General features: G+C 37.4%; 1 protein-coding gene across 2 annotated transcripts in view; it reads right to left on the bottom strand.

Annotated features, from left to right (window-relative positions):
- Zc2hc1a (zinc finger C2HC-type containing 1A) overlaps nucleotides 1–25,138 on the bottom strand; it is a 37,575-nt gene that overhangs the window by 8,392 nt on the left and 4,045 nt on the right. Inside the window, exons 2-8 of one of the 2 annotated variants that reach the window (XM_032898634.1) lie at nucleotides 17,800–17,876; nucleotides 16,140–16,256; nucleotides 10,576–10,717; nucleotides 8,759–8,907; nucleotides 7,110–7,209; nucleotides 6,544–6,643; nucleotides 155–271 (exon numbers count right to left, since the gene is read on the bottom strand). In XM_032898634.1, the coding sequence (XP_032754525.1) occupies nucleotides 155–271; nucleotides 6,544–6,643; nucleotides 7,110–7,209; nucleotides 8,759–8,907; nucleotides 10,576–10,717; nucleotides 16,140–16,256; nucleotides 17,800–17,876 (802 nt within the window). The remainder of the gene's footprint in view (nucleotides 1–154; nucleotides 272–6,543; nucleotides 6,644–7,109; nucleotides 7,210–8,758; nucleotides 8,908–10,575; nucleotides 10,718–16,139; nucleotides 16,257–17,799; nucleotides 17,877–25,138) is intronic. The other variant, XM_032898633.1, reaches the window with a different exon arrangement.

The following is a 25,138-nucleotide window of genomic DNA, read 5'->3' as shown; positions in this document are numbered from 1 at the left end:
TCTATGGGTTTGAAGGGCATTTAGCACTAAAACAGCTTAAAATGATTACGGGGTGGTTACTTTTACATCGAAGGCAACATTACAGTATTCTATAATATAGATCCTGTAAGAACTATCTGATAAAAGCCAACCGAACTGCATCATAGGTACTTACTTGCAAACGGGTACTAGCTCATTTCTTTTGAAGGCACTGTTTGACTTTGTATCACTGCCATACAACCTTTGCACACGTCTTCCAGTTCGAAGTGGAGGGCCTAACTTGTCCATCTTACTATCAAAATATATAAAGGTGTACCCATAAGGAGATTGCTACTGGTTGCTTGCTTCTATAGAATTATGTAGACATAAGGATTATTTTTCTTAAAAAAAAAAAAAAAAAAGACATTCTGGTTCACTAGAAATTCCCCTTTTTCCCTTGATAACCTGACTGCCAAGACAAAGCACCTGCCACAGGTCTGATTCACACAGTGCCCATCAGGCCACCGAGGCTACCCTGCCGGTTTCTATGCAGATCCAATGCCATATTTATCCTGAGTACGGAATAAATCAGGAAAGTGTGGTTTGTGTGAAGCTAGAAGAGAACTTCAAGCTTTTATTCACAATTAACAGAATCTTCATTTCCCCTGATCTGGACAAACCTTCCTTCTCTATTATTTTACTTTATAATTTTCCTTGCATTTAAAAAATGTAGTAAGTGAATATGGTGTGCTTATAAATTTACCTTATCTCACCCTCGAATGAGGACTGAGTTTATTTCTGAAATATATGTAGCAAAAAGGCAAACCATGATCTATACTTTAAACAATATGGTCATTCTAAATGTCACAGGAAAGACATTAACCACACCAGTCAGAAACCTTTTTAAACTTAAAGTATGCAATATCTCCATCTAGCGGATATTAGTGCTAACTGCAGGTTTGTAGGAGACTTCATGGTTTTACATTAACTATATAGTCCAATCACATACCAATACCAATTCACAGGAGACAATAGGAAAATTAACAAATTAGAAAAAGCACCTCAAATGGTTGGTAATAAACATGCCATCTGTAACATTAAAAATATTTTTTGAGGTAGGTGTGATAGTGCATGCCTTTAATCCCACCACTGTGAATTTTAGCCCAGTCTAAAAGGATCACTGTGAATTTTAGCACAGTCCAGTCTACATAGTGAGTTCTAAGACATACAAAACTACACGATGAGAACCAGTCTCAAATGTGTGTATACACGCACACGTACGCGCGCGCACACACACACGCGCGCGCACACACACACACACACACACACACACACACACACACACTGCACACATATATTCTTTTAGAGAGATATCTGCTCACCCAATTGTGCTTTTATCTTTTTCTCATTAACTTACTCAGTAAGCCCTAGGGCCACAACATGATGTGTTAGACACTGCAAATTTGAGAATATAGTGTGGCAAACCAAAGAGAGGAGTTCTTAAAGAGGTTAGCATCAAAAAAGAATCTTATTATCATTCCAGAATGGAAGGGTCTCTCAGGAAGAATGTCACAGTCATTTGATGTTCTTTGTCTATGTAGTCAAACTTGGTGTCCACAGTATGTATGTACTAGTGTGTAGACTACAAACAGCCTTCAGGCAATGTTTTAACCGTAATTTCTACAAGTCTTTGATATTAAAATGTATCTTTAATTTAGAAAAGATCAGAGAATCCAATGACTTCAAATTCAAATTAGTCAAATTTTTCTTGGAATTGTTAAACGTTAAATAATTATGAACGCAATACTGTCACTAACACTACCTTTAAAAGGGCATCTGTGGTTTATGAATAAGGAAGAAGATCTGTCTCAAAGAAACAGTTACTAAAATTCTATTTAAAAAAAAACTTCAGCTTAGCATACTCTGGATTTAATCCTCAGCCGCAGACCCACCACACATGAACTTTAAGTATACTTTAATTAAAAACAGACTGTTTAATTATGGTAAAAAATATTTAAATCCTACATTTGAATTAACAAACAGAAAGAGAAACACAGGATGAGATAACAATCCAAGGTAATTATCTAAGATGATTCTCTCCTGTACTACACATATAGAAGAGCTGAGAGTATATTCACACTGTGAAAACTACTTGAAATAGAGGCCCCAGGGACTATCCTTGCCAGACATGTGAGTCACATTCATCCCACTGCAATATATAAAATATAAACACCCTATATAAAAGTTTACATACTGACAATATCAATGATTATATTTTAGACAAAACATAATTCAAATGTTTCTTGGAACAAATTTGGTAAATTTTACTGGGACTAAAATCAAATATATGTTCTGCTATAATCTACAATTATTAGGTTGTATATACAAACTAAAATTTATAAATGTCAATTAATTATCAAGATTTTCTACAGCACTTTTTGAGTTTTCAAAGTATTCATAGCAGAATGGCCATTTTAGGAAATACTTGGTAATGATCTTAACCTACTTCTGGCTTGAAGTAAATTTCAACTTCAGAAAAGTTCCTTGTTTACTGCTGATACAGAGAATAAGTCCACTGAGAAGTATACTTCCCTGTAAATGAAGAGTCTTTAACTACAGAAAACAGCATAAATTGATACATAATCAAAAGAGGATTTCTGGAATCATACTTGGAAAATTCACCAGGTAGCATCTGTTATTTTATGGATCTCTGTATAGTTGGGATATTCTATGTCATATTCTATGACATCCATGTGCATGCGTGCCTTCATGTGTATGTGTATTCTAATCCATCACAGTTAATTCAGATATCAACTCCACAATAAAAAAAATCTCCCAATTGTTTAAGAATGCTAGGTTCATATGCTGGAATATTATTCTACAAAAAAAAAAAAAAAAGAGGTTTCTGGGTTTGTGAGATGGCTCTGCAGGTAAAGTTGCTTTCAGCTAAACCTGATGACCCGAGTTCAATCCCCAGGATGCACATGGTGAGAAAAAGAACACCTACTGCCCACCAGATGTCCTATGATTTTCACCTGTGTGCCTTGGCATGCACATGCACACACAAAATGAATAGATGTCAAAGAAAAAACTTAAGGGAACTTGTTTCTATCACATAAAATCTAGTGAATTTCTTACTAATTTAATACAATAATGTATTGATAATCAAATTCAACTTTTTATTAAAAGATGTTCTCCAGGGTTAGGGAGATGGTGGCTCAGTGAGAAAAGTGTTTGCTGCACAAGGAGAAGGAGAACATGAGTTTGAATCTGCAGAAATCATGTACACAACTGAGCATCACCCTGTGCCCTGCACTGGCTGTGCCCTGCACTGTGGATGCAGGACAGTCCCAGCTCTGACCAGCCATACTAACAGAACTCATGAACTAGAGATCCAACGACAGACCCTGTTGAAAAACACACGTGCAAACATTTACATACACATGTGCACCCACACTCACAAATGTTCTCTGCATGTACTCTGCAGCTCTACTTTATACCACATCTACTACGATCAAATATAAACAAGCTTGTTTTCACAGTATCTGAAGTAAATTACTGAATGACAGTAATTCAGCTATTGAAAATGATACGTTTGGTAGAAAGCAGAGCTTGCAAGAACACAGCTGTGTCAGTTTTGTGGTATTATTCAAATGTCACAGAAGCTATTCATTGTTGCATCGTATTTCTGACATTTTCCAGGGCTAAATAAAATTAACTTTTAGAATTAGAATGAAAAAAAAATCTATTTGAATACTTTGTTTTAAAAAACTATAGAGATAAACACAGGTTATCTAGAACTTAATCATCAAACATAAGACTTTTTCCAAGTACTAATATTAAAATGTCATGATCCCAACATATGGTACGTGAAGTCAGAACACATGAGTAAAGTGAACTAGGCTAAACATTATAAACAATGCTATAAAGATTCTAACACAGAAATGGTTGCTGGTACTACATAGATAGCTGTGGACTAGTTCTAATACAGAACAGGAGAATAGTAATCTCCGATTAATACTGTAATACAGAAAATATATTGACCAGAAGTAAACAATAATTCTGGTTCAAGCAGAAGGGCCTGAATACATATGACTGCTAATTTAGTATGTTACGGGGCATCCAAAGTGTTCCATTTCATGGCATTATAAGCAGTGCAATACTTGGAAAGGCATACGTTCAAAATCTTTGCCTGTTAGTAAAAACATGATTTTCTCTTTGGGATCATATAAATCAGGTTTTTGACCAGGCTTCTTAAATCAGTTATGAAAGACTTTATAAACACATTCACAAAGTGTTGTCAGAGAGACACACTCAAAGTTACACACCTACTTAGTGGCACAGTGGAATATAAGTGCCTTGTCTTCTACCTCCACAGTAAATGTGCTGTCCCACTCACCTTTGTGCTTGCTTGATTGCTCTCTCTGTCTTGTGTGTGTGGTATTTGAATGGATGTGTACATGGTTTTTGTTCATTTTTGTTTTGATCTGGATTTTTGAATATTAGTGTCTTCAGGCAGGACTGAAGTTGGTATCAGGTGTCCTCCTGTTCCTTTCACTGAAGCAAGGTCTCTCAGTCAAACCCTGATTTTGTTGGTAAAGCTAGCCTTGCTAGCCTGTTTAATCTGGGGACTCAAGACACCACCTTCCAGGGTTGGAAACACAGGCAGACTGCTATGGTCACTCAGTGCTGCAAGGCTTCTGGGTATCAGAACTCTAAATCGCATGCTTGCAGTCCCAGAATTCTTTTTGAAAAATTCTACCAGCCAGCTTCATGTGCAGTCTATTTAAAAAACAACTTACTCCAACCAAATAGAAAATCAGTAAAACATTGCCTTCTAATTTATAATTAGCAATAACTAAAACACTAAAAGGACTATAGGGTAACTAAAAGCACTTCTCTATGCTATGGTAAAAGGTTTTATAGAATTAACTGTGTGTCTATACACTACTATGTAATGAGTTGATCAGTAGAGAAAAAAAAGAAATCAGTATTGTTTTGGTTTATTAACCACCAGAGGATAAGTAAGAAAAAGGCAGGAAATCCCTTGTACTCTGTCAGCATCTGTTAGTCTTTTATTCTTTCTGCTTTCTGGTCTTACTCATGCTGGGGACTGACCCCAAGCCTTGCAATTATCCCAGCACTGACCAATAGTCATCCCACTAAACTTTGTGTGTGCATGTGCGTGTGTATAGAGATGGTGATCTGTGTGTACATATGTTGGTGTGTATGAATGCAGGAGCACACACGCCATGGGGCACACATGAAGGGAAGAGGGCAATGTCAGGAATCACTTCTACCTTTTTGGCACTGATCTCTTGTTTTTTGCTATGTAGATCAGGCTAGCAGGTCTGAGCTTCAAGAGATTCTGCTCCTCTGCCTCCCGTAGCCCCAGCAGAATGCTGGCGTTACAGTTACTGCAGTCTCACACCTGGATTTCACGTGGGTGCTGGAGATCTGAGCACAGGTATTCATGCTTACAAGCCAAATGCGTTCTCCACTGAGGCCTCTACCCAGATTCCAAGTCTTTGTATATCTTGGATTTCCTATGCTATCTGAATTGAGTGGGGGAAAAGATTGATAATCACAACTAACAAATACTCCTCTGTAAATCTTCTTTATGAAAATAAGTGCCTGTGAATCAGAAATAAAGTATTCTTAAAAATTATGTAAGCAATGTATCTTTAACCAATTGCATATCTAATAAAGGTAAAAATCTTCTGGCTTTGTTTCCGCCTTCTGTATTATCTTTGTAATTCTGTAATTCATTAACAGAGGAAAGTAAATTTCTGAAAATAAGTGTTTAGATAAAAGAATGCCTAATTTTCTCAAGTGTTCCAACATTATAGCAGATTGTTGAAAGTAGAAGCTATTTCATTAAAAGCCATCTATATAGAATGATACAGTATAGGAAGACTAAAATTATTAGTAATAACAATTTATTGATAGTTCCATTCTATCTACACATATTTTTAGTTTCCATCATATTATACTTCAGACAATACAGGCATACTACAGAAAATTCCATGAGAAATTTTGTACCCTATATTTTTCTTATAGCAAAATTATTATGAAAATACTTTTATGATTTCAAATATCTTTCTATACATCTCTATAAATATTATTCCATCAAAAGTACACATTTAGTGATTTTTATGCATTCTAATGTAAATACTTGACTGTATTCTAGTCAAAAAGATCCCACTCAGCACCTGACTTTTCTTAAAAGTTACTTATATACCGTTAAAGAAATTTAATTCTCTGAGTTCCTCCATGACTATAAAAGAGTTAAGTATAGTCCTCAATATATTAGTTACCATTAAACCTTCAATGTTACACAGGATTTCCTTACATATACCAAAATAAAACTTCACACAAACACACACCACAAATTCATTAAGAATCTTGATGAATAGCAACTATATTTTTGTAAAACAGTTCAACTGAGAGTTTTCAACAGTATCACTGAACGTCGTCTCTTCAGCAGAAATCTAAAAGAAACAAATGGAGCTGAAACACAGAGCAAGGACACACAAAGCACTGTCATGTAGCACACAGCACTGAGTGCATGCAGCGTGGACTTACCCTGCCTGGGGGGCTGCTAGCGCTCTATGAGAAGGAGATAAGGTCTGAGGTTTGTTTCCCAAAGGACTGTTAACTGAAGATGCTTTCCCCGTAGGCACACCTTATAATAAAAAGGCAGCAGTTTTTAACAACAGTGAGAAAGAAAACTTACATAAAAGAGACTCTAACAAGGAAAGCAGTCTCTTAGTGCCTATAGTTATAAAATGAAGGATTTAAAACTATCAGTAAGGAACACATCCAGTTCTCGTTTCTTACCCCACCACTGACACAGAAATAATACCCCACTTTAGTGGTTTCTCTTTAAGCTGCTAGTACTTGTCTTACAGGACGGCTTCAAGTACACTGACAAAACAATGTGTGAGTCAGTGTAGCCTTTCAAGTAATAAAGAAAGGAGCTTGGTCTGCACTTGCTATTCGGTTACTTCTCTTTCACCCAAACATAACTACTCAGCTAAATGTCTTACGCACAGCTTTTTAGTAATCTAAAATAGACCACTTTTGACATATCCTTATCAACTGACATGACTGCCTTTGTCTGTTTAGTGGGCCATATGGAATCTCATTACCTACAATGGTTTTGCTAGTAGTACTTGGTTGTGGTAGTCGGGAAGATCCTGATGATGTACTTCCAGGCGGATTTGATTTTTTAAGCGGAGATGGCTTATACTAAAATGATGAAGATTAAAAAAGAAAAACATCATTTTGATATTAAGGGATACAAACTGGTAATTCAACAGCTCACAATCTCTAATGTCTGGGTTTCGTTTCCCATGAAGACAAGGGTATGGAGATAGACGGTGATAGTTATGCAGCAATGTGAACGAATTTAATAATACCGATATATACTTAAATCTGCTCAAGCGAAATGTTTACAGAAGTATAAAGTACTCTAGGACAGAAATCAAAACCAGTTTATTTTTGACAAAAATGTTTACATAGATAAACTCTTCTACAAAAGCCATAAATATCTCAGGAAACTACAAAAAAAGTTTAGCGTTACATGAAAACCATTTTAAAAGCACTGAATGTTAGAGCAGGCAAGAAGAAATTGCCATGTTAGCCCATCCGAGATTGTAGGAACCACCTGCCAGCACACTGATCAGATTTCTGACTAAAAGTTACTCAGCCACACTGACACCACTTAACCAAACTTGGAAGATTTCCAGATGGAAGCTATCGAAGAAGCAGAAAGGCACCGAATACAAAACCTGCCTTTGCACTGAGCGCCGAGGATAAAGCAGTGGAAGAAGAGACGTGTCTGTGGAAAAGCTGAAGGCAGCAGCAGGAAGCGCTACCACAATTTCCCAAGAATAACTATATCCCAGGTATATGTTCAAACACAGGCCAATCAGTGTGCTTCTGAGACAGCATTAAGAACGGAAGTAAATAATTAGACTGTGAAGTCCAGTCTCTGAATGGCAAAAGCATATTTAAGCTGAGAAATGAAAGAAAATGTGCATAAAACTAAAATTCGTAAGTTGAAATGACTATTTTCTTACCTAATATAATACACTTAAAATCACCAGGAGTCAAAAGATATTTTAAAGGACCAATAAAGGATAGTGTATATTATGGATTACAAATGCAGATAATATTACAATCTAAGAAAATTTCCAAGTATTTGATAAGAGTCAAGATTAGCATGAGAAACAGAAAATGCTATAAACAAAGCTAGAGATTTCTATCAAGCTTCCTTCTGTAACTGGTGGGAGAATGAGAAGAAATGTTAATGAGCCAGGAGCTCCACCTGGCTCTGTGCATCTCAGCAGGGCTGCAGTCCAAGTGGGATGTAGCACATACCAAAGGACGGCGACACGCAAGGCAACACAACAGGTTAATAGCATAAAGGCTTTGGCAAATACATTCCTGGACTAAAGCAGAATGGAAAATAAGCAGTAATGTGTCTAGAACACTCTAATGATCTGAAAATAAACAATTCATTTGAAATGAACTATGCGTAAACATTAAAAATTAGAATATATATTTTAAACTAAATAAAAAATTCTAAGATGTAATTAAAGCAATACTAGCTTTCCAATACATTAATTTGTGTTAATTTTTCTCAACTTGCCACTTGAATTTTGTACCAAAGCCCTTAGAAATAACACATTTTGACTGATTAAAAATCTATAGTGTTATGAATAAAAAATACAAAATATGAATCTCAAAGAGGCATCTCACTAACTTAGAGAAATATTTCAAATTGTCCACTTACCTGTGGCCGCGAAGCTGGTTTTCCTTTGGAATCAGTAGAATATTTGCCCTTGTTACTAATACGTGCTGCCTGTTCTTTACAAAAGTTTATATGTCTGTCGGCTGCGTTTTCATTGAATCTCCTCTGGCAATACGGACACTGAATATAATCTAAAACACAGCAAAGGAGAAACAACATCAATGGCAGAACATCTCTGATGGGCGGGAGACTCTATGGTCAGGAGCCCAAGCTGAGAAATATACATAATTGCATCTGATAAGCGTGATGCCCAATCCCACACAGCACCCAGCCTGGCTGACCAAAACCAGTATCTCCTACATTTGACTCGATCTGCAAAAAATTGAAGAAAATAAATAAATAAATAAAAGTGTCAGCAGAAAAGAAAAATATTTATTTTCATTATGGACATAAACTTTATGGTATCTAAACAGTAAAAACACATTAAAATATAAACTGAGGTACAGATTAAATTATAAAATAGTTTTAAAAATAAAATCAAGAAATAGGAAAGCAGATTGCTAAGGAACTTATTTTCTAAAAGGACATTCCAAGAAATGGCAGAAGTCGTTTAAAAATCAAACCTTCACTGACATAAGTCAAATTTCAGAAAAAAATGCTACTTTTTAATGCAACACTCTAAAACATCCAACAACAAAGTGTGTGGCAGGTCCAGACCTTAGAGAATTCCTGCAGCGCAGGTTGCCCTGACGTACTGGCATCGGTCCTTACAGGGATACGGAAACTCCAGCTAAGAAGCTACGTACAGCAAAGACTCTGGAGCAGGGAGCTCAACCTCACGGAGCATAAACGAACACTAAGAGGTGCTCAGGCTAGCCCGGCTGGATTATCCCAGAACACACAGCATCGGCGATACTTTAGGGGTTGACAGACTGTAGCCTGCAGGCATAACCCAGTCTGCTTATTGCCCATTTTGAAAATAAAAGTTTTTGTTCTTGTTGTTGTTTGGTATATAACTTTACCCACTCATTAACATATTATCTATGGCTTATGACAAGAAAAAACTAACTAGCATAAGTAAGTAGTCTTATCAATAGTCAATACTTAAAATTCTTACAACTCGGCCTTTTACTGAAATAGCTGGCAAGTGTCTCCTCTAGAATAAAATGTTTAAAATAATCACATCCAGGTTTACTAAAAAATATTCTCTTTGCTCTGAAGTAAACTCCAATCTAGAACACCAATTCTATTTCAATGTGGCTGGGTGTTCACATTAAAATAACAATCTGTTAAGGATGTTCTAACAGCCAATAGCAAAATGTCAATCCCACTATTTTAAGTCTTAGTATCTCATACGGATTTGCTATAATCCTTTTACTTTGATACTCATAAACAGTACAACTTCTAATTTCCCAGTAGAAACTGTAATAAAACATTGTTTTGAAAACATAATTTGAGTAATTGGTATATGCCAGAGATTCTGAATTATATAGTTATATAATATATATATATATATATTATATATATAGTTATATATTATATAGTTATATATTATATAGTTTAGAAATGTTATAACTTCCTTTTCAGGGGAGATACTAAAGAACCAAGCAACACAACTATTAGCATCCTAATGAATGTGTAATGAGCATAAGTGATTTTTCTATGTATCAATATTTTATAATTATAATTTGTAAGGCATAAAGCTGATGTTTAAATAAAATAATTGGGATGAAAAGCCGTGTGTTTTTATGCTCCTTAAGGTTGTGTCTATATACCCAGATAAAGGATTAAGTGTAATTAGATTAAATTTTACTGTTCTTTGCCCACATGGACGTTTCTGTCAACAATCTTCCACATACCAGGGTCATAGGAAGGTGGAGGAGGAGGCGGAAGTTTGCCACCCTCTTTGAGTGCCTGATCAAGGCCTTTTGCTGCTCTTATGGTGGCGATGAATTCCTCGTGTTTTCTTCTCCAATTAGATGGTTTCTTTGGTGGTTCTGGCTAAAAATGAGGAAGAAGTAACATCAAAATATGCATTTTAATATACAGAAACAAAATCCCAGGTAAAGCTGTATCATTTAAATGTTCTCTTAGCAGGAATCCATCAGTGATCTTTCCCAAATTAAAAACCTGCAACCACATTGTGTGCGGCTTTTAAATACAAGTCTACTCAAGGTAGATACTGGCAAAGTGTCCTCCACAACCATGCTTGCACTCCAGAATCCTTTTGAGATCCTTTACATATGATAAAATGTTCTGAGTTGGAATGGTTTGAACTGGTTGTAGAAGTAGAGACCGGTGCTGAGGACTGCACTGGATTTTCCTTGGTGAGTGAGACTGAAGCCATGTCTATCATGTCCCGGAGCCAGCTGTGTTCATTCTGTGAGCAGGCCATATTGCTGGGCAGCCTCTTTCCCCGACTCTCAGTCTTTCAGGAGTAATTCTTAGTAGGTACTGAGGAAAGTATCCTTTTTTCTCCAATTCCTGTGGATCTTCAGTTATTTTAAAATTATTAGATGATTTACTATTTCCTATTGGGTTTTGGCTTTTTTTTAATGTTATTTCAATCGTATTCATTGTGCATTTCGTGCATTTGGTAGAGAGGATGACATAAGAGATCAGCTTTATTTTTAACAAAGTCATGCCATTGTTTCTATGTTAACTCCCTCCTCGACCCTACCCCAATGCAGAGAGAAAACAAGCATCAGAAGTTAAACGAATGAATGTCAATCTATTCTTCATTTTTCCCTTTCATTTCACTGCTTTGATAGTCCTTGTGGTAGAATGTTAAATACTGAAACTTTATGGCACATGTGCTATTAGATAAGGTAATTTTAACTCATGGCCATTCTGCCAGTCTTATTCTTATATGCATACTTTCTGTATCATTTAATAATTGACTTCTCATTAAAAAAAAACTATTAGTTTAACTAGAAAAATTGAACATTTTATTCATAAATAATTTAGGGAATCTAATAATTCTTCATTAATGTTTTTAGTATTCCAAGTACTCTTCATAGTACTTTTGCACTTTGATGGCAAAAATGTATTCATAAGTAACTTTACAATTTGTGTTTTCCATATGTAAGATTTTTCATGACTTGTTCTAAGAAGTTATCTATTAAGTATATCAAACCTACTGATTTTTATACCTTTTCTATAAATTTCACTTCATTTCCTCAGGTGGAGGGATGAGATGAAATCTATACCCAAGCAGTATGAATACCTGGCTGGGGCTGTGCCCAGAGCTTTTATTCCTCTATTCTAGCTGTCCCTAGGCCTAGGTCTGGAAGCTTCTAGCCTCAGTACAATCTAATCCTCCAAGATCACTGACTCAGTCTGGCTTCCCTTGGCTTCTGCCTGGATTTCTCTGCTTAGCCTTACATTAACTTTAGGAGTGTGTTCTAATCTCTGGCTCCTTCTCATTCTCTGGCTCGTTTTTGTCTTCACCCGTGTCTAGCTTGTTCCCTCTGTTACCTTTGTAAACTGTCCCACTAAAACTGCTAAAGCTGCGACACACATACACCTTTCTCCCTGTGTCGCCTATATTCCAGCATGATCACACTATAATCCAGAGTGTGTCTACATTCCAGCCAGATTACACAGACCCAGAAGGTCTTTGGAAGTGCTCCTTTGCCACAGCAGTCATGTTACTGAATTAAAATTCCTCTACAATTTTCCCTTTTTTACTTTGTCTTACTATCCATTATAATTTTCAGTCGATTCCCTTGAGATGTCTAGATATGTCATAATTCCCAAACTGCACACAGCATCATGGTGTTTCTTTACTCATACCTAAGCTGGCATCTTATGTGCTAGATGTACCTGAATCCAGCTCCTGACTCATGAGTCTACCACCTCTGCTATCTTCCCACTAAACATGATGCTGGCTTACATTAATCGGTCCAACTATTCTTAATGTCTTTATTTGTAAGTCAAGAATACGAACTCAATCACCATCTAGAGACAGTTATTTAAAAATACAAATCCAAAACTAAACAATAAGAACAAACCCCTTACCGCCAGGCCTATTTCTGGTCATGCAGTCTGTGTGCAGGCCTAGACTGATCAAGTTCAGCTTACGCCTCATCTAAGAAGCTTCTTTTTATAACAGAAAGAGAGTCTTGCATGGGTCCACACTGTAGAGAATACTGACCCCAACTGATACAACTGTAGGGCAACTTGCTACACATAAGGCTCAGGGGAAAATCACACAAAAGGGAACAGAGAGATTATAAAAGCCAGAGGAACAGGACACCTCGTACAAAATACTGTCCTTTAAACATGACAGAAAAATTGCACACATGAAATCTAAACAAATATGCTTGCTTGAAAAAGACGAGCATAATGAGAATACAAGCTGACATATCAAAGTACATGGGAAAAATCCTTGGTTAGGAGCTACACGTGGTCCACGGCTACTGGGACAGGAAGAAAACATTTTCTCTAGGGATAATCTATTTCTGAATTATATGCATACTATATGCACACACACGTGTATGTACAACCTCACAAAGTTAGCCCTGGGCACATATACATATGAACAATGCTAAAAGAACTCAGTATGCTGTACATAAACATGTGAGTGTGCATATAATAATAAAAGAAGACAGGGGAGGAAGGTTGAGCCTGGAGTTCTGTGTATATAGTGCTGATGTATGAAGTTCTCAAACTCTCCTACTAATCAAAAATAGTTATGATGCACAGTTCTTAATGAAAAATATAGAAAATTTTGCCAAAAAATTGATAATTAAGATAAAATGGAACCTGGTGGTGAAGCACACACCTTTGATCCCAGCGCATGGGAGACAGAGGCAGGTGGAGCTCTGAGTGAGTACTAGGACAGTCAGAGCCACACAGGAAAACACTCTTAAAAACCAAAAATAAAATAGAGAGAGAAATGAAAAGGGAAAGCTGGAAAGCATCTTTAAAAAACAAAACAGCAACCAAAAAAATTCACAGTACATATATTTGTTTTTAAAAAGTAATTCTATTATTAAAAAACTTTCCTACCAAACATTTCCTAGGCCCACATATGTATACTAATGAGTTCTTTTAAGGTACTATTTTCCCAAATTTAAGCAATATTTTTCCAAAAATGTATGAGAGCAACAAAGTTTTGTGAACATAAAAATTATAAACCCACTTCACTCATGGATATATAATACAAAAGTCTTTCATTGAGAAGTTCTTACTTTACAGCTAACAGGTGACATTTACCTGTTCTGTAGTATTAGTCATCTAATGACAAGGTGTGCTGGTCTTTTTATGTGTTTTCCTTACAGACCCATCTTTGTATCAGTGCGAGCTAACAGCCTTCTATTATTCATAGTTGGATGTAGATAGTTTCCCTGGTGTGTTGTACCATGGTCTATGAATGAAGCTGTTTGAGAAGATTCCTGAGAAAACTACAATTAAAGTAAACAAGACAGAATCTTGTAGTCTCTATTCTTCCATAACTTTGAGTGTTCCAGGAATTAACTTCTGTGCAAGAATGGGTTTTACTTTAGATTACCTGTCATCTTACCCATTGTTACTTAGATGATGATTTGAACCATGAGCTCCCCTACTGACTCTACGGAGCCTAAAGTAATATGACCTTGCCCTGTGACTGCATACAACTTGAATTCAAAGTCACCTTTGCTCACATGGCCTTGCTTAACACTCAGAATATAAAGTATCTGATGCCCTGAATAAAGCTGTCCATGCACGAGGCTTTAACCTCCTCAGTTTTACCTCTGTTCTTCCAGGCTCATGCTGCCAACTAGAGCGGCAACACTGGTGCAGCTACTAGGAGGAGACAAGGAGACTGCTAGGCTGCAGAAAACAGCAACACTCCTCTTCCTTTGGGCAGGAACATACTGCTTCTTATAAATTAGGCTCTGTGTGACTGCAAGTACCTGCCTCCTACACTTGTATGGGAAATAGGAAACTATGATCTTCTCATCAAACAACCACTTTGAAAAAAGCCTACTACCTGGCCTTGTTCCCTTCAGGAAGGGCTGTGAGAACCTCTAACACAGCTGTCTATTCTCTCCTCACTTGTTCCTTTTGGCTTTTGTTCAACCTCAGCCCTGCCCATTCCAGATCCAGGCCATACAAATTTGCAGACTTTATCTGTGTCTCACATGGTTGTGGTTGTTAAAAGATACACATTCTTAAACCAGAGAAACTACCTTTAAGATGAAAAGTCCCTCATACATTATATGGTGTCAGATTCTTGGCCACAGAATCCCATAAACGTCCTACATGTTCTCTCTGGGGTGGTTTAGCCTGGATTTCCATTGCTGTAGGCTGTTCTTACGGGTGTCTGGCAGTTTGTTCATGGCATCTGGTCTTTCATTTTACCAAATTAGAGTTTGTTCTATTGTTTATGTGCTTATAATTTTATAGGATTTCCGTAATACATATAAATACGCTAAAGAAAACACTACAATGTCTTCTAATTGCTTTCCAAATTTTAATATGAATGTGACTCACCCAAGAATCTTGTAAACAGCAAGTATCCCGTGTGTATATATATGTATATGTGATACCCAAGATTCTGCATTTCTAACAAGTTCTCAAATAATACTGCTATTAATACACGAAGGATCACACTTTAGGGAGAAGCAAGGCAGCAAATTATTCAGTATAATTTTACTTTACTTTTTTTTTGTGAAAACAATTAAATCAGACTTTATATAGTCTTGTGTAACCTCCACAATAACCCCATAAGATACCACCTCTATTAGCACTGTGAAGGCAAACAAGCATAGAATGTCACATAACCACACCAAAGTCTAGGATTCTCATTCTTGTAGCCGGCCTCAGTACCTACCAATGAGCCTATACATTCAGCTACTTGACTATTCTAACTAATGTGATCCCATAAATGGCACTGAGTATGAAAGCTTCAAATCCTGGTTTATGTTTCTTGCCATCTTTCCTGAAAATATTCACAGACAGCAAAACAAAGATAAATATCAGATTAGCCTAGCATCAAATAGCCTCGTCTAAGAAAGGGAGCTACTGGACACAAGGTCTGAGGGCTGAACCTCAATCCTCTCAGAGAAGAGCAACTGCTGACTGATCCATCTCTCCAGAACCAGTGTCTCAAAAAAATACACTTGGCTAAACTTATTTATCATCATATTCAAATTATATCACAAAAAAGTACCATATGGTTAGTCTAAGGAAGCCACTTAAATATAAACTAGCTCCCAGTGAAGAATGGCTACCTTACCCCAGAGTTTCCTATGTAGTTTAAAGTTTCATTATCAATGACATTTTTATTTATTCATCTGTTTCTAATTAAAATTTGTGTTCCTGATGATATTTACTCTGAGCAGACAACATGGAGTCTTGTTTACCGAGACTGGCACTCATAACCGTTCCCACAGTGTAAGAACAAGACTGACAGTGCTCAGGGGCTGACAGTTACCCTGGGTTTAAGAGGCTTGACGGTGGGAATATCAGTCCCCTCAGCTCTCTGCCGGCTGGAATCAAACGTCTTCCGCTTTTTAGTGGCAGTTTTCTGGCAAATGGGTCCATGTTTTTTCTGTTAAAAATCAAGAAAGGCAGCATAATATTTTCTTTTCTACAGAAAAGAACAAAACTAAAAATTGAGTCATGCTTAAACACATTAAAAAAAACCCAGTGGAAAAAAGTTACATCTTTCCTTAATTAGATTAAGCTTTAAGGTACGTGCACACCCAGGCACACCCATACACACCCACACACACACCTACCTTTCAGGGAACTATGGAGAAATATTATTTTACGATTTTGTCAGGAATCATTTAAAATTCTAAGAAGAAGCAACAGTGAATCCACTTCAGTAAGAAGTCCTTGGTAAGTAAAAGTCATGTAAGAGTGGAATGACTCAGTCTTGGGTTACAGAAGTTACCCCATGGGTACTTGGATTACATAAGATAACATGAATGGATTAATACAACTTGAACTCAAAACAGCAAGCAGAGCGGTCAAATGTGTGTCCTTCCTGTAAACCCTCCCTCTCCTCCTAGAACTCAATTTTCCCTCCTTCTAGAGCACAAGCTTGCTTTCTTCACTGGGACTTTTCCTGAAGTGTGTAAGGATCTGTATCTACAGTTTTGCTTTTTGTTGTTGTTGTTGTTGTTGTTGTTGTTGTTGTTGTTGTTGTTGACAAATCCTAAAGGATTTGTTAAAATTATCTTAGCTAGTCTCCAAATGACCAGTTCTGTAGAAAAAGATTCTCTGTCCAGTACAGAAAGTTTGTTGACTAAGATGATGTACTAAATGCATCTTAGCTCCTTTTGCACTTCAGTAAATTCAAGAAAATTGCACTGTTAAGTCTGTCTGAAAAAGAAAAACAAACAAAAGAAACTAGCTTATCTAGTATTGATGCCAAACATGAACCCCCTGCCTACTCGTATTTGGTTTTTGCTTTATTTCAATAAACACTGCACTATACATAGCTTTTCAAAGGTTTGAAGATGTACTTTTATGCGTGTAAGCGTAAACTTTCAAGTATGCACGTGTACCACATTCATGTCTGGTACGCACAGACGCCAGAACAGAGAGTAGGATCCCTGGAAATGGAGGGTCTCCCTTACGACACCACGTGGGTCCTGGAAACAGAAGTCAGCTTTTCCGAGATGGTAACAAGGGCTCAAAACTTCTGAGGCTATCTCTCCAGCCCTCGAACAAAAACATGAAATGTGCTTATTTTTCTTCATATCTCAGGCTGGCCTGAATACTTGCAGGGATCTTGTGTCAAGACGTCCAAGGGTTAGGAGTAGAGGTGTTAGCCATTACTTTTGCCTCAATTTCTATTCATACGGATTAACAATTTCTCACATTTTAGAAAATAATCCCTGTGCTTACAGTACATTAAAGCCAATCCTAGAAATTACAGCATTTTGCTAGTACATTTTCATTTATATTTATGAGGTACTTTGCCTCGCGAATTTATGTTTAGTGTTTCTATCTCCTAATATCCCTATTGTTCCTACAAGGTTGGAGGACTTAGCATAGCATCAGGGGTCAGAAGTACAGAGCAACTATGAAACAATCCGATCTACAAGGCTCCAGTGCAAATAAGTTAGAATCAGCCTACTCACCAGTGCTAATGGGAAGAATGTTCTTCCGCAAATCTTGCAGGGCAACAATTCTCCAACCTGGACAACACTTCCATTTTCTAAAACATAAAAAAATCCAGTTAGAATTTTCACAAGTCAATTATTTCTGCAAGTTTTTTAATGTTTTCTCTTAGGTCTCATAGGTGAGTTAAGAGCTCTTATTTAAAATTTTCATTTTAAATAAGCAAAATTACCAATTAAAATGGCTTAAGGCTTAAGAGTTATTAGGACCTAAAAGACAATAGTACACACAAAACGGCGATAAGCTAAGGAAAACCAAATTGATATAGGTGGAAATATATAGTTTTCATTTAATTACTTGTATCTATTTTAAGTACAAGAATTCAGAATCAGATCTACTTTGGTAATGCTCTAAGGCATGGAGAACTGCCTCTTATGAGTAGCTAATCACCTGAGCTTATCTGGGAGTCTGGAATCAAAAGCATCTTATTTCATTCATCAACAGATAATATAAAATAGACACACCCAAAGTTAAGACCACATAGTTATGCAAACAGCATGTTGTAAAATTACTCATATTTATACACACATGTAATACTTACATGTACTCACTGGGAACAATTAAATAAATAAATAAAAGCTAGCTATAATTTGTATACAATTAAAAGCAGAGCTACCATGTACCATTAAACAAGAAATTTTATTGCTGAAAGGACTCAAAAGAAAAATAAACCTATGTTCTTTGGGATACTTTGCAACTGTTTTAATTAAACACTTTATTTTTCTACCTAACTCTTCGATTACACTGAAACTTACTTTTATACCTGAGTTTTTTTAAAAGTGAATTGGAAACCTGTAAATTGCCCACATATCTTCTGTTGAAATTTCACTGTCAAAGTTCTTTATATAAAGAGAAACTAGGAAAAAAGATGTTTTCTGCTCAAAGTAACAAACTCCTGAAAAAAATGCAGAATTTCACTTCATAAAATATGCTCTTTGATCATTAGATGAGTCCACAGAAAAGCACACTAGTGATGCAGAATGGACCAGTAAGCAGGTAGTCAATGCGGTCACAGAGGAACGTTTGTTCTTGCATCCTCCGCGTACCCCACTGACCTATTTCACTGGTGAATAGTGGCTATCTTCCACTCAGATGGAGGTGAGATGTCTGTGTAGTAGTTAAGCTGCACTTTACAAAAGCAAGCCTTAGATTCGCCTGGTGTTTCCCTCTTCGAATGCTGGCATAAAAAAGGTCACTTAAGAAGAGGAACCACTGCCCTGGACTGTGAAGGCTGAAGTGGTTTCCATAAGAAACCTCATTAGGCTTACTATGATAACTATGTTTTTAAATTAATGAGTCAAAATAACTGGAAATGCTTAACAATCTATTACATTTCCTGAAATTTTATTTATTTTCATGATCTAAAAATTCAGTATTATAAATTAAAGCACACACAATTAACTTGGTTAGAAATATATTTCTTTAGTTATCCTACATGTGCTTACTGGGCACACCTAAAGCCACAGGTTTAATCCCTGCCCCGCCCCAACACGCACACTCCTTTCTTAACCATTCAGAAAAAATGAATTCAATTCTGACATGATTTGAGTGGCTATTTGAGCACCTACTCGTAACCAGGCATACAATGGAGCACAAGGGATGAACAATGCACACATGACTCTCTAAAGCCAACACAATCCACTTATTTACTTATCTATTCAACTCAGCAGGAATGAAATCTCTCATGTTTTCAGTAAAAATTTTAAAACTTAATAACTGTACCATATGATAAAATATAATTATTGGAATTAATCCTTACGAGCCATCAAACATCTTCAAAATGTCTTTAAAGGGGGAAAAAACACTGTCACTAGAATAAACCTAAAAATGAATGTATACAGCAGCAATAATCTCAGGATGTGTTAACATAAAATCTCCGTTTATATGTTAAGGCCAGTTTGGGCTCCTTAGCAAGACCATGTTTTAAAGGTGCAGTGGAGAGATAGTGTCTTAATTTTCTGTTGCTGTAAATATACCACGACCAAGGAGATTTATTGGGGACTTACCATTTCAGGGCATGACTATCCTGGCATGGAGCAGGGCAGGTTTGGGCAGTAGCAGAGAGAAAGAGGTGGCAGGAGGAAGGGAGGGGAGGAGGGAAGGAGGAAGGAAAGGAGGGAAGGAGGGAGGGATGGAGGGAGGGAGGGAAGGAAGGAGGCATGGAGGGAGGGTAGGACAAACAGAGAGACAGACACAGACAGAATGAGAGAGCTAGCTGAGAATGGCGAATAGCATGGGCTTTTGAAACCTCAAAGCCAGCCCTCAGTGACACATGTCTTCCAACAACCCACACATGATTTCAAAACAATTCCACTCACTAGAGACCAAGTATTCAAACATGTAAGCCATAGAAGCCAGTGTCAGTCAAACCACCACTCTCCATTCTCTGGCCTCTACAGGCTTATAGCCAAATCAAAATGCATTTAGTCCAACTTCAGAAATCCCTAGTCCTTCAATCTCAACAAAATTTAAAAGTCCAGAATCTCTTCTAACACTCAAGATAATCCTTAATATTAACTCCTGTAAAATTAACTCAAACTACTTACTTCAACATACAAAGGCACAAAATATATATTATCATTGCAAAGGGGAGAAAGGGGAAATCATGACCAAAGTAAGACTGGAAGTCATCAAAGCAAACTCCAGATGCTGTATGTGGCTTAACACTTGACTCTAAGGGCTGAGGTGTCTGCACCCTTCCAGCTTTGCTGATTACACAATCTCTCTTGGGCTGGCTCCATTCCCTTCTGCGCCTCTCCTGTGGCTCCACTGTGTATTTGCAAAAGTGCGATTACTAATAACCAAGTGACAGACTCAAAATTAGGCTGTCTTGGAATCTCCTCTATGAAGGAACTAGTCCAAGAGTCTTCAGTTTAGACTCAGGCAGATTCTTAGGACAAAGGGGAAAAGCAGCCGTATTCCTTGCCAAAATATCCTAAGAATGCTCTCTATCTCCACTACTAATATTGTGACCTCTGGAGTCTTGTGAGCCCTGCCAGAGTCCACATTGCTCCCAGCACTCTGTCGTCAAAGCTCCTATAAGGATAACCTGTAAGACTCCACTTAAGCATTCCATCCAAAGTCCCGAAGTCTTCCACATCCCTCAAACAACGTCATGGTCTGGCCTGTCACGGGAATAGCTCACTTGCTGATATCACCTTCCGACTACTTTTCTATTGCTATGAAGACATTATAGCTGTAGCACCTTATAGAAGAAAGACCCTATTGGAGGCTTACAGTTTCAGAGGATTAGCTGATGACAGTTAGAGCAGCAGGCATGGCACTGGAGCAGTAGCTGCTGGCTCACATCCTGAGACAGTGACTGCAACGCAGGAAGAGCTTCAACTGGGCAGGGCATGAGCTTTAACACCTCAAAGCCTACTCCCAGTGACACTCCTCCTGTAAGAAAGTCACACCTTCTAATCCTTCCCAAGCAGTACCACCAACTTGGGACCAAATATTAACACATATAAGCATATGGGGACCACTCTCTTTAACTCTTTTTTTTTTTTTTTGGAGCTGGGGACCGAACCCAGGGCCTTGCGCTTCCTAGGCAAGCGCTCTACCACTGAGCTAAATCCCCAACCCCAGGACCACTCTCTTTAAAAAAAAAAAAAAAAAAGTCTTCAAAATAAGGAAAACATAAATTTCTACTTTCCTTTTGACTTACTAGTGTGTGCATTTTCGTTGATATCAAGACCTAATAAAAAATTACACAAAGACGTTAAGATAAATAAATTGGGTCTCAAGAACCAGAAGCTATATTTTGTTCTATGCAACTTTTTAAAAGACATGACAGCAATAGTAATAAAGTGTAGTAGAAAAATAATTGGAATCTGCCATATATCATCTAACTTTAAACTGTAGCTCTACCATTGGGAACTGAGTCCCTGAGCAAGGAATTATTCTCTCTGGTATAAAATAAGAATGTTAGATTATGGGGTTGGGGATTTAGCTCAGCGGTAGAGCACTTGCCTAGCAAGTGCAAGGCCCTGGGTTCGGTCCCCAGCTCCGAAAAAAAGAAAAAAGAAAAAAAAAAAGAATGTTAGATTACGTGATGCACATGGTTCTTTATCTACAACATACCAAAATTTAACAAAACACAAGTAAGTTAGCAGGAAATATAAATGGAAAACAGAACACTTGTATTTTGCAAGTTCCTCAGACATAAGAACTAAGAAGCCAATGCATAAGGAGAAAAAGCCCTCCAGGAAGCATGGACTGTCCTGACGAAATCACTTCCAGTCCAGACAGAGGACAGGACGTACGGATCTACATCAAGGAAAATGTGCTTTCTGTTCGCTATAGGTCCTACCGACTGAACTAAAAATAAATATGAAGCTAATCACATGGAGAAGTTCAGCCTAGCACCTGTCACATATGGATGATATGCATTAAATTTACCTAAAATTTGAAATTAAGATGTTACATAACAAAATCATTTACCTTACATGAAGAAATATTCATACTTTCTCAGTTATAAAAACACTGCTAAGCTCTCCCACATGTCAACAACTGGTAAATCTTAAGGCACACAAAAATACAGTAGAGAGATGGCATAATTCACAGGGGTGAAAATTGTAACAGAGACTGAGCACTGTTGGGGAAAAAGCACTCAGATTGATGGAAACAAGTCAATAAAGGATTTTATTGTGCCACAGGTACCCTGCACGGGTGGACAATGATTTCCCCCAAAAGACATGGGATATTAAATGAACGGGTCAGTGCCACATACAGGATACTTCCTGATGAGTTACTGTCATAGAGATCAAGAGGCCTCCAAACCAACAAGCTACTGCCACCGTTCTTGGCTGCCCACCATTATTAGATGGTTAAGAACCTCCTGCTGAAGACACATGCTGGTTGCACAACAGAGAAATCAAGCTGGAACTGACCTGAAATCCTAATCTCTGGTGGCTAGCTTTCAATAATGCCAAAAGGTGCTATGGAGGTGTCTTCATTAGGGTTTTATTGCTGTGAAGAAACACCATGACCATGGAAACTCAAATTATGGAGAACATTTAATTTGGGCTGGCTTGCAGGTTCAGAGGTTCAGTCCATTGTCATCAAGGTGGGAAGCATGGCAGCATGCAGGCAGACATGGTGCTGCAGGAGCAGCCGAGTTCCTCATCTGGATCAGCAGGCAGCAGGAAGAGAGTGACAGCAGGCTTGGCTTGAGCATTTGAAACCCCACAGCCTACCCTCAGTAAGACACCTGCTTTAACAAGGCCACACCTACTCCAACAACACACACCTCCTAAGAGTGCCACTTACTCCCTATGAGCCTACAGAAGCCATTTTCAGTCACACCAATATAGGAGGCCACTGGGGGAGAAAAATTATATACCTAGTCTTACCTAGTGCTGGACTTAGATGTTACAATACCAGCCTGCCTGGAATGAAGAATATGAGGAAACTAACTACTTTTTTATTGGATTTGAGGCCTGTTCCACAAGATGTGTTTCATGACTGGTACTATAAATCTGATCCAAGGTGGTCATGGGCTTTAGAAAGGGCCTATTACTAAACATTATTTTTAGACATGTTTAGACTAAATATATTGTCAATCAGTGCTTTGAATATTTATGTTTATATCCACAGATCAGTACGGCCTTTAGCTTTGCCTGGAGAAGCTTCTTCTGAATCGGGCAGCGATTAATGCAGTGACCCATAATCGATCAAGTGCTAAGAATAGGTGACTGCTAAGGGCTCAGCCAAGACTCAGGCAACATCTCAGAGGAGGGGGCTCCATGAATAGGACGACCGAAAGATGGGAAGGACCACTAGGAAATGACGTGGGCACTGCACTTAGAATGCCGAAGTTGCATTATATGCTCGAGTATGAGCCTGGACTCAGTAGGTTGTTAAATAATAACGAAAAAAGTGTGACAACAGGGCATGTGCTGTAAAATGTGTCTGGTGAATAGGAAGGCGAAGTTGGGGTAGATATGATCATGATACATTGAAGAAAAATATAAAACTGCCTACATATAAAAATATTTTATTTAAAAATATTTTTAGCATTCTAAAACTCAAAAAACAAACAAACAAACAAACAAAACAATCTTTTCCTTGTGAAACTTATCCAGTATAGGGATATTAACTGGCTTCAAAACATATATAAGGCTTATAGATGAAATTATACTTTTATACAATACTAGCATACAGTATTGGAGATATAAAATCTAAAGTGGTTATAATACTCTAGATGTATACAGTTAATAGGATAAAATATTTTCCAAAGACATTTTGGAAAATAGAAACAATTTTGGTGCCCAATATAGTTATGTCAATTTGCTCATGGAGTCTTATAAATTAAAAAGAAGCACAGCTCTTCTGAATCCAACTTTTAACACACAATAGAACTCCTAAATCTGTTATACCACTTTCTCCCCACGATCCTATACAGGCAGATCTGCTTTCAGATCTACAATCTCCAAAATGTCTTAAACTGTCTCTTCCAAGTCATTTTAAACTTTTACAAATACACATAGCATATTCTATATATAACTTTCACCATCCACACCACTTTAATTCTATGACTTTGGAGTAACAAATATGACTTAAAAGATTAACACTTTCTTAAAATATTCAAGCCGTATCTCTGGATTTCCAGCTCTCAGTCAAGAGCTTAGCTTAGAGTGGCTTTGACTTCCTTTCTAAACTTAGTTGCGCTTCTCACCCAGGGTTTCATTTACTACAACCCATGAAATTAACATTTAACCTTGACTTGTTCTCTCAAGGCCACATTTCCAGAGTTAGTGCCAGATTCAATTTGTTGTCAATCTTAGCATGCTGAATGTAAAAGCTGGTTGTTTCATTGTAAAGTGCTCAGAGCCATTGCACATCCAGCAGGCATCATGAGGAGCTGAAAAGGGATGTGCTCCAGACAGATGCCGCTGCACACTCCTCATTCCCAGGGGCCGTTCCTACCTACCCGGTCTGCACAGACACCTACTGCTTCCCCTTTCAGGAGTCATTCTCAACTTCCTTGACACATGGGCAAATGTTTATGAAATATTATAGTTAACAAAGCTAAATGATCTTTCTTACTTTTTCAATTTTAAAAAAAAAGAAAATGAAAATGGTGGGATTTCCGTACACTTACTCCATCAATCTGTTTTACAATCAACAAATACTTAAGACCCAGTAGTCTATTTTCAAGCACTTGACTTGTCTGCTAAGTCCCTCCCTCTTACTGCTTCTTCCTACCTGATTATAAAGGCACACTTGCTACATTACATTCTTACTTGACTCACAAATATTAATTGGTTTCCTGGCATTAGCTAAAACTGTTCT

The sequence above is a fragment of the Rattus rattus genome, chromosome 3 (genome assembly GCF_011064425.1).
Source record: "Rattus rattus isolate New Zealand chromosome 3, Rrattus_CSIRO_v1, whole genome shotgun sequence".
In the NCBI taxonomy this organism is placed as follows: domain Eukaryota; kingdom Metazoa; phylum Chordata; class Mammalia; order Rodentia; family Muridae; genus Rattus; species Rattus rattus.
The sequence above is the reverse complement of the archived record's forward strand: the minus strand, read 5'-3'. Positions and strand labels throughout refer to the sequence as shown.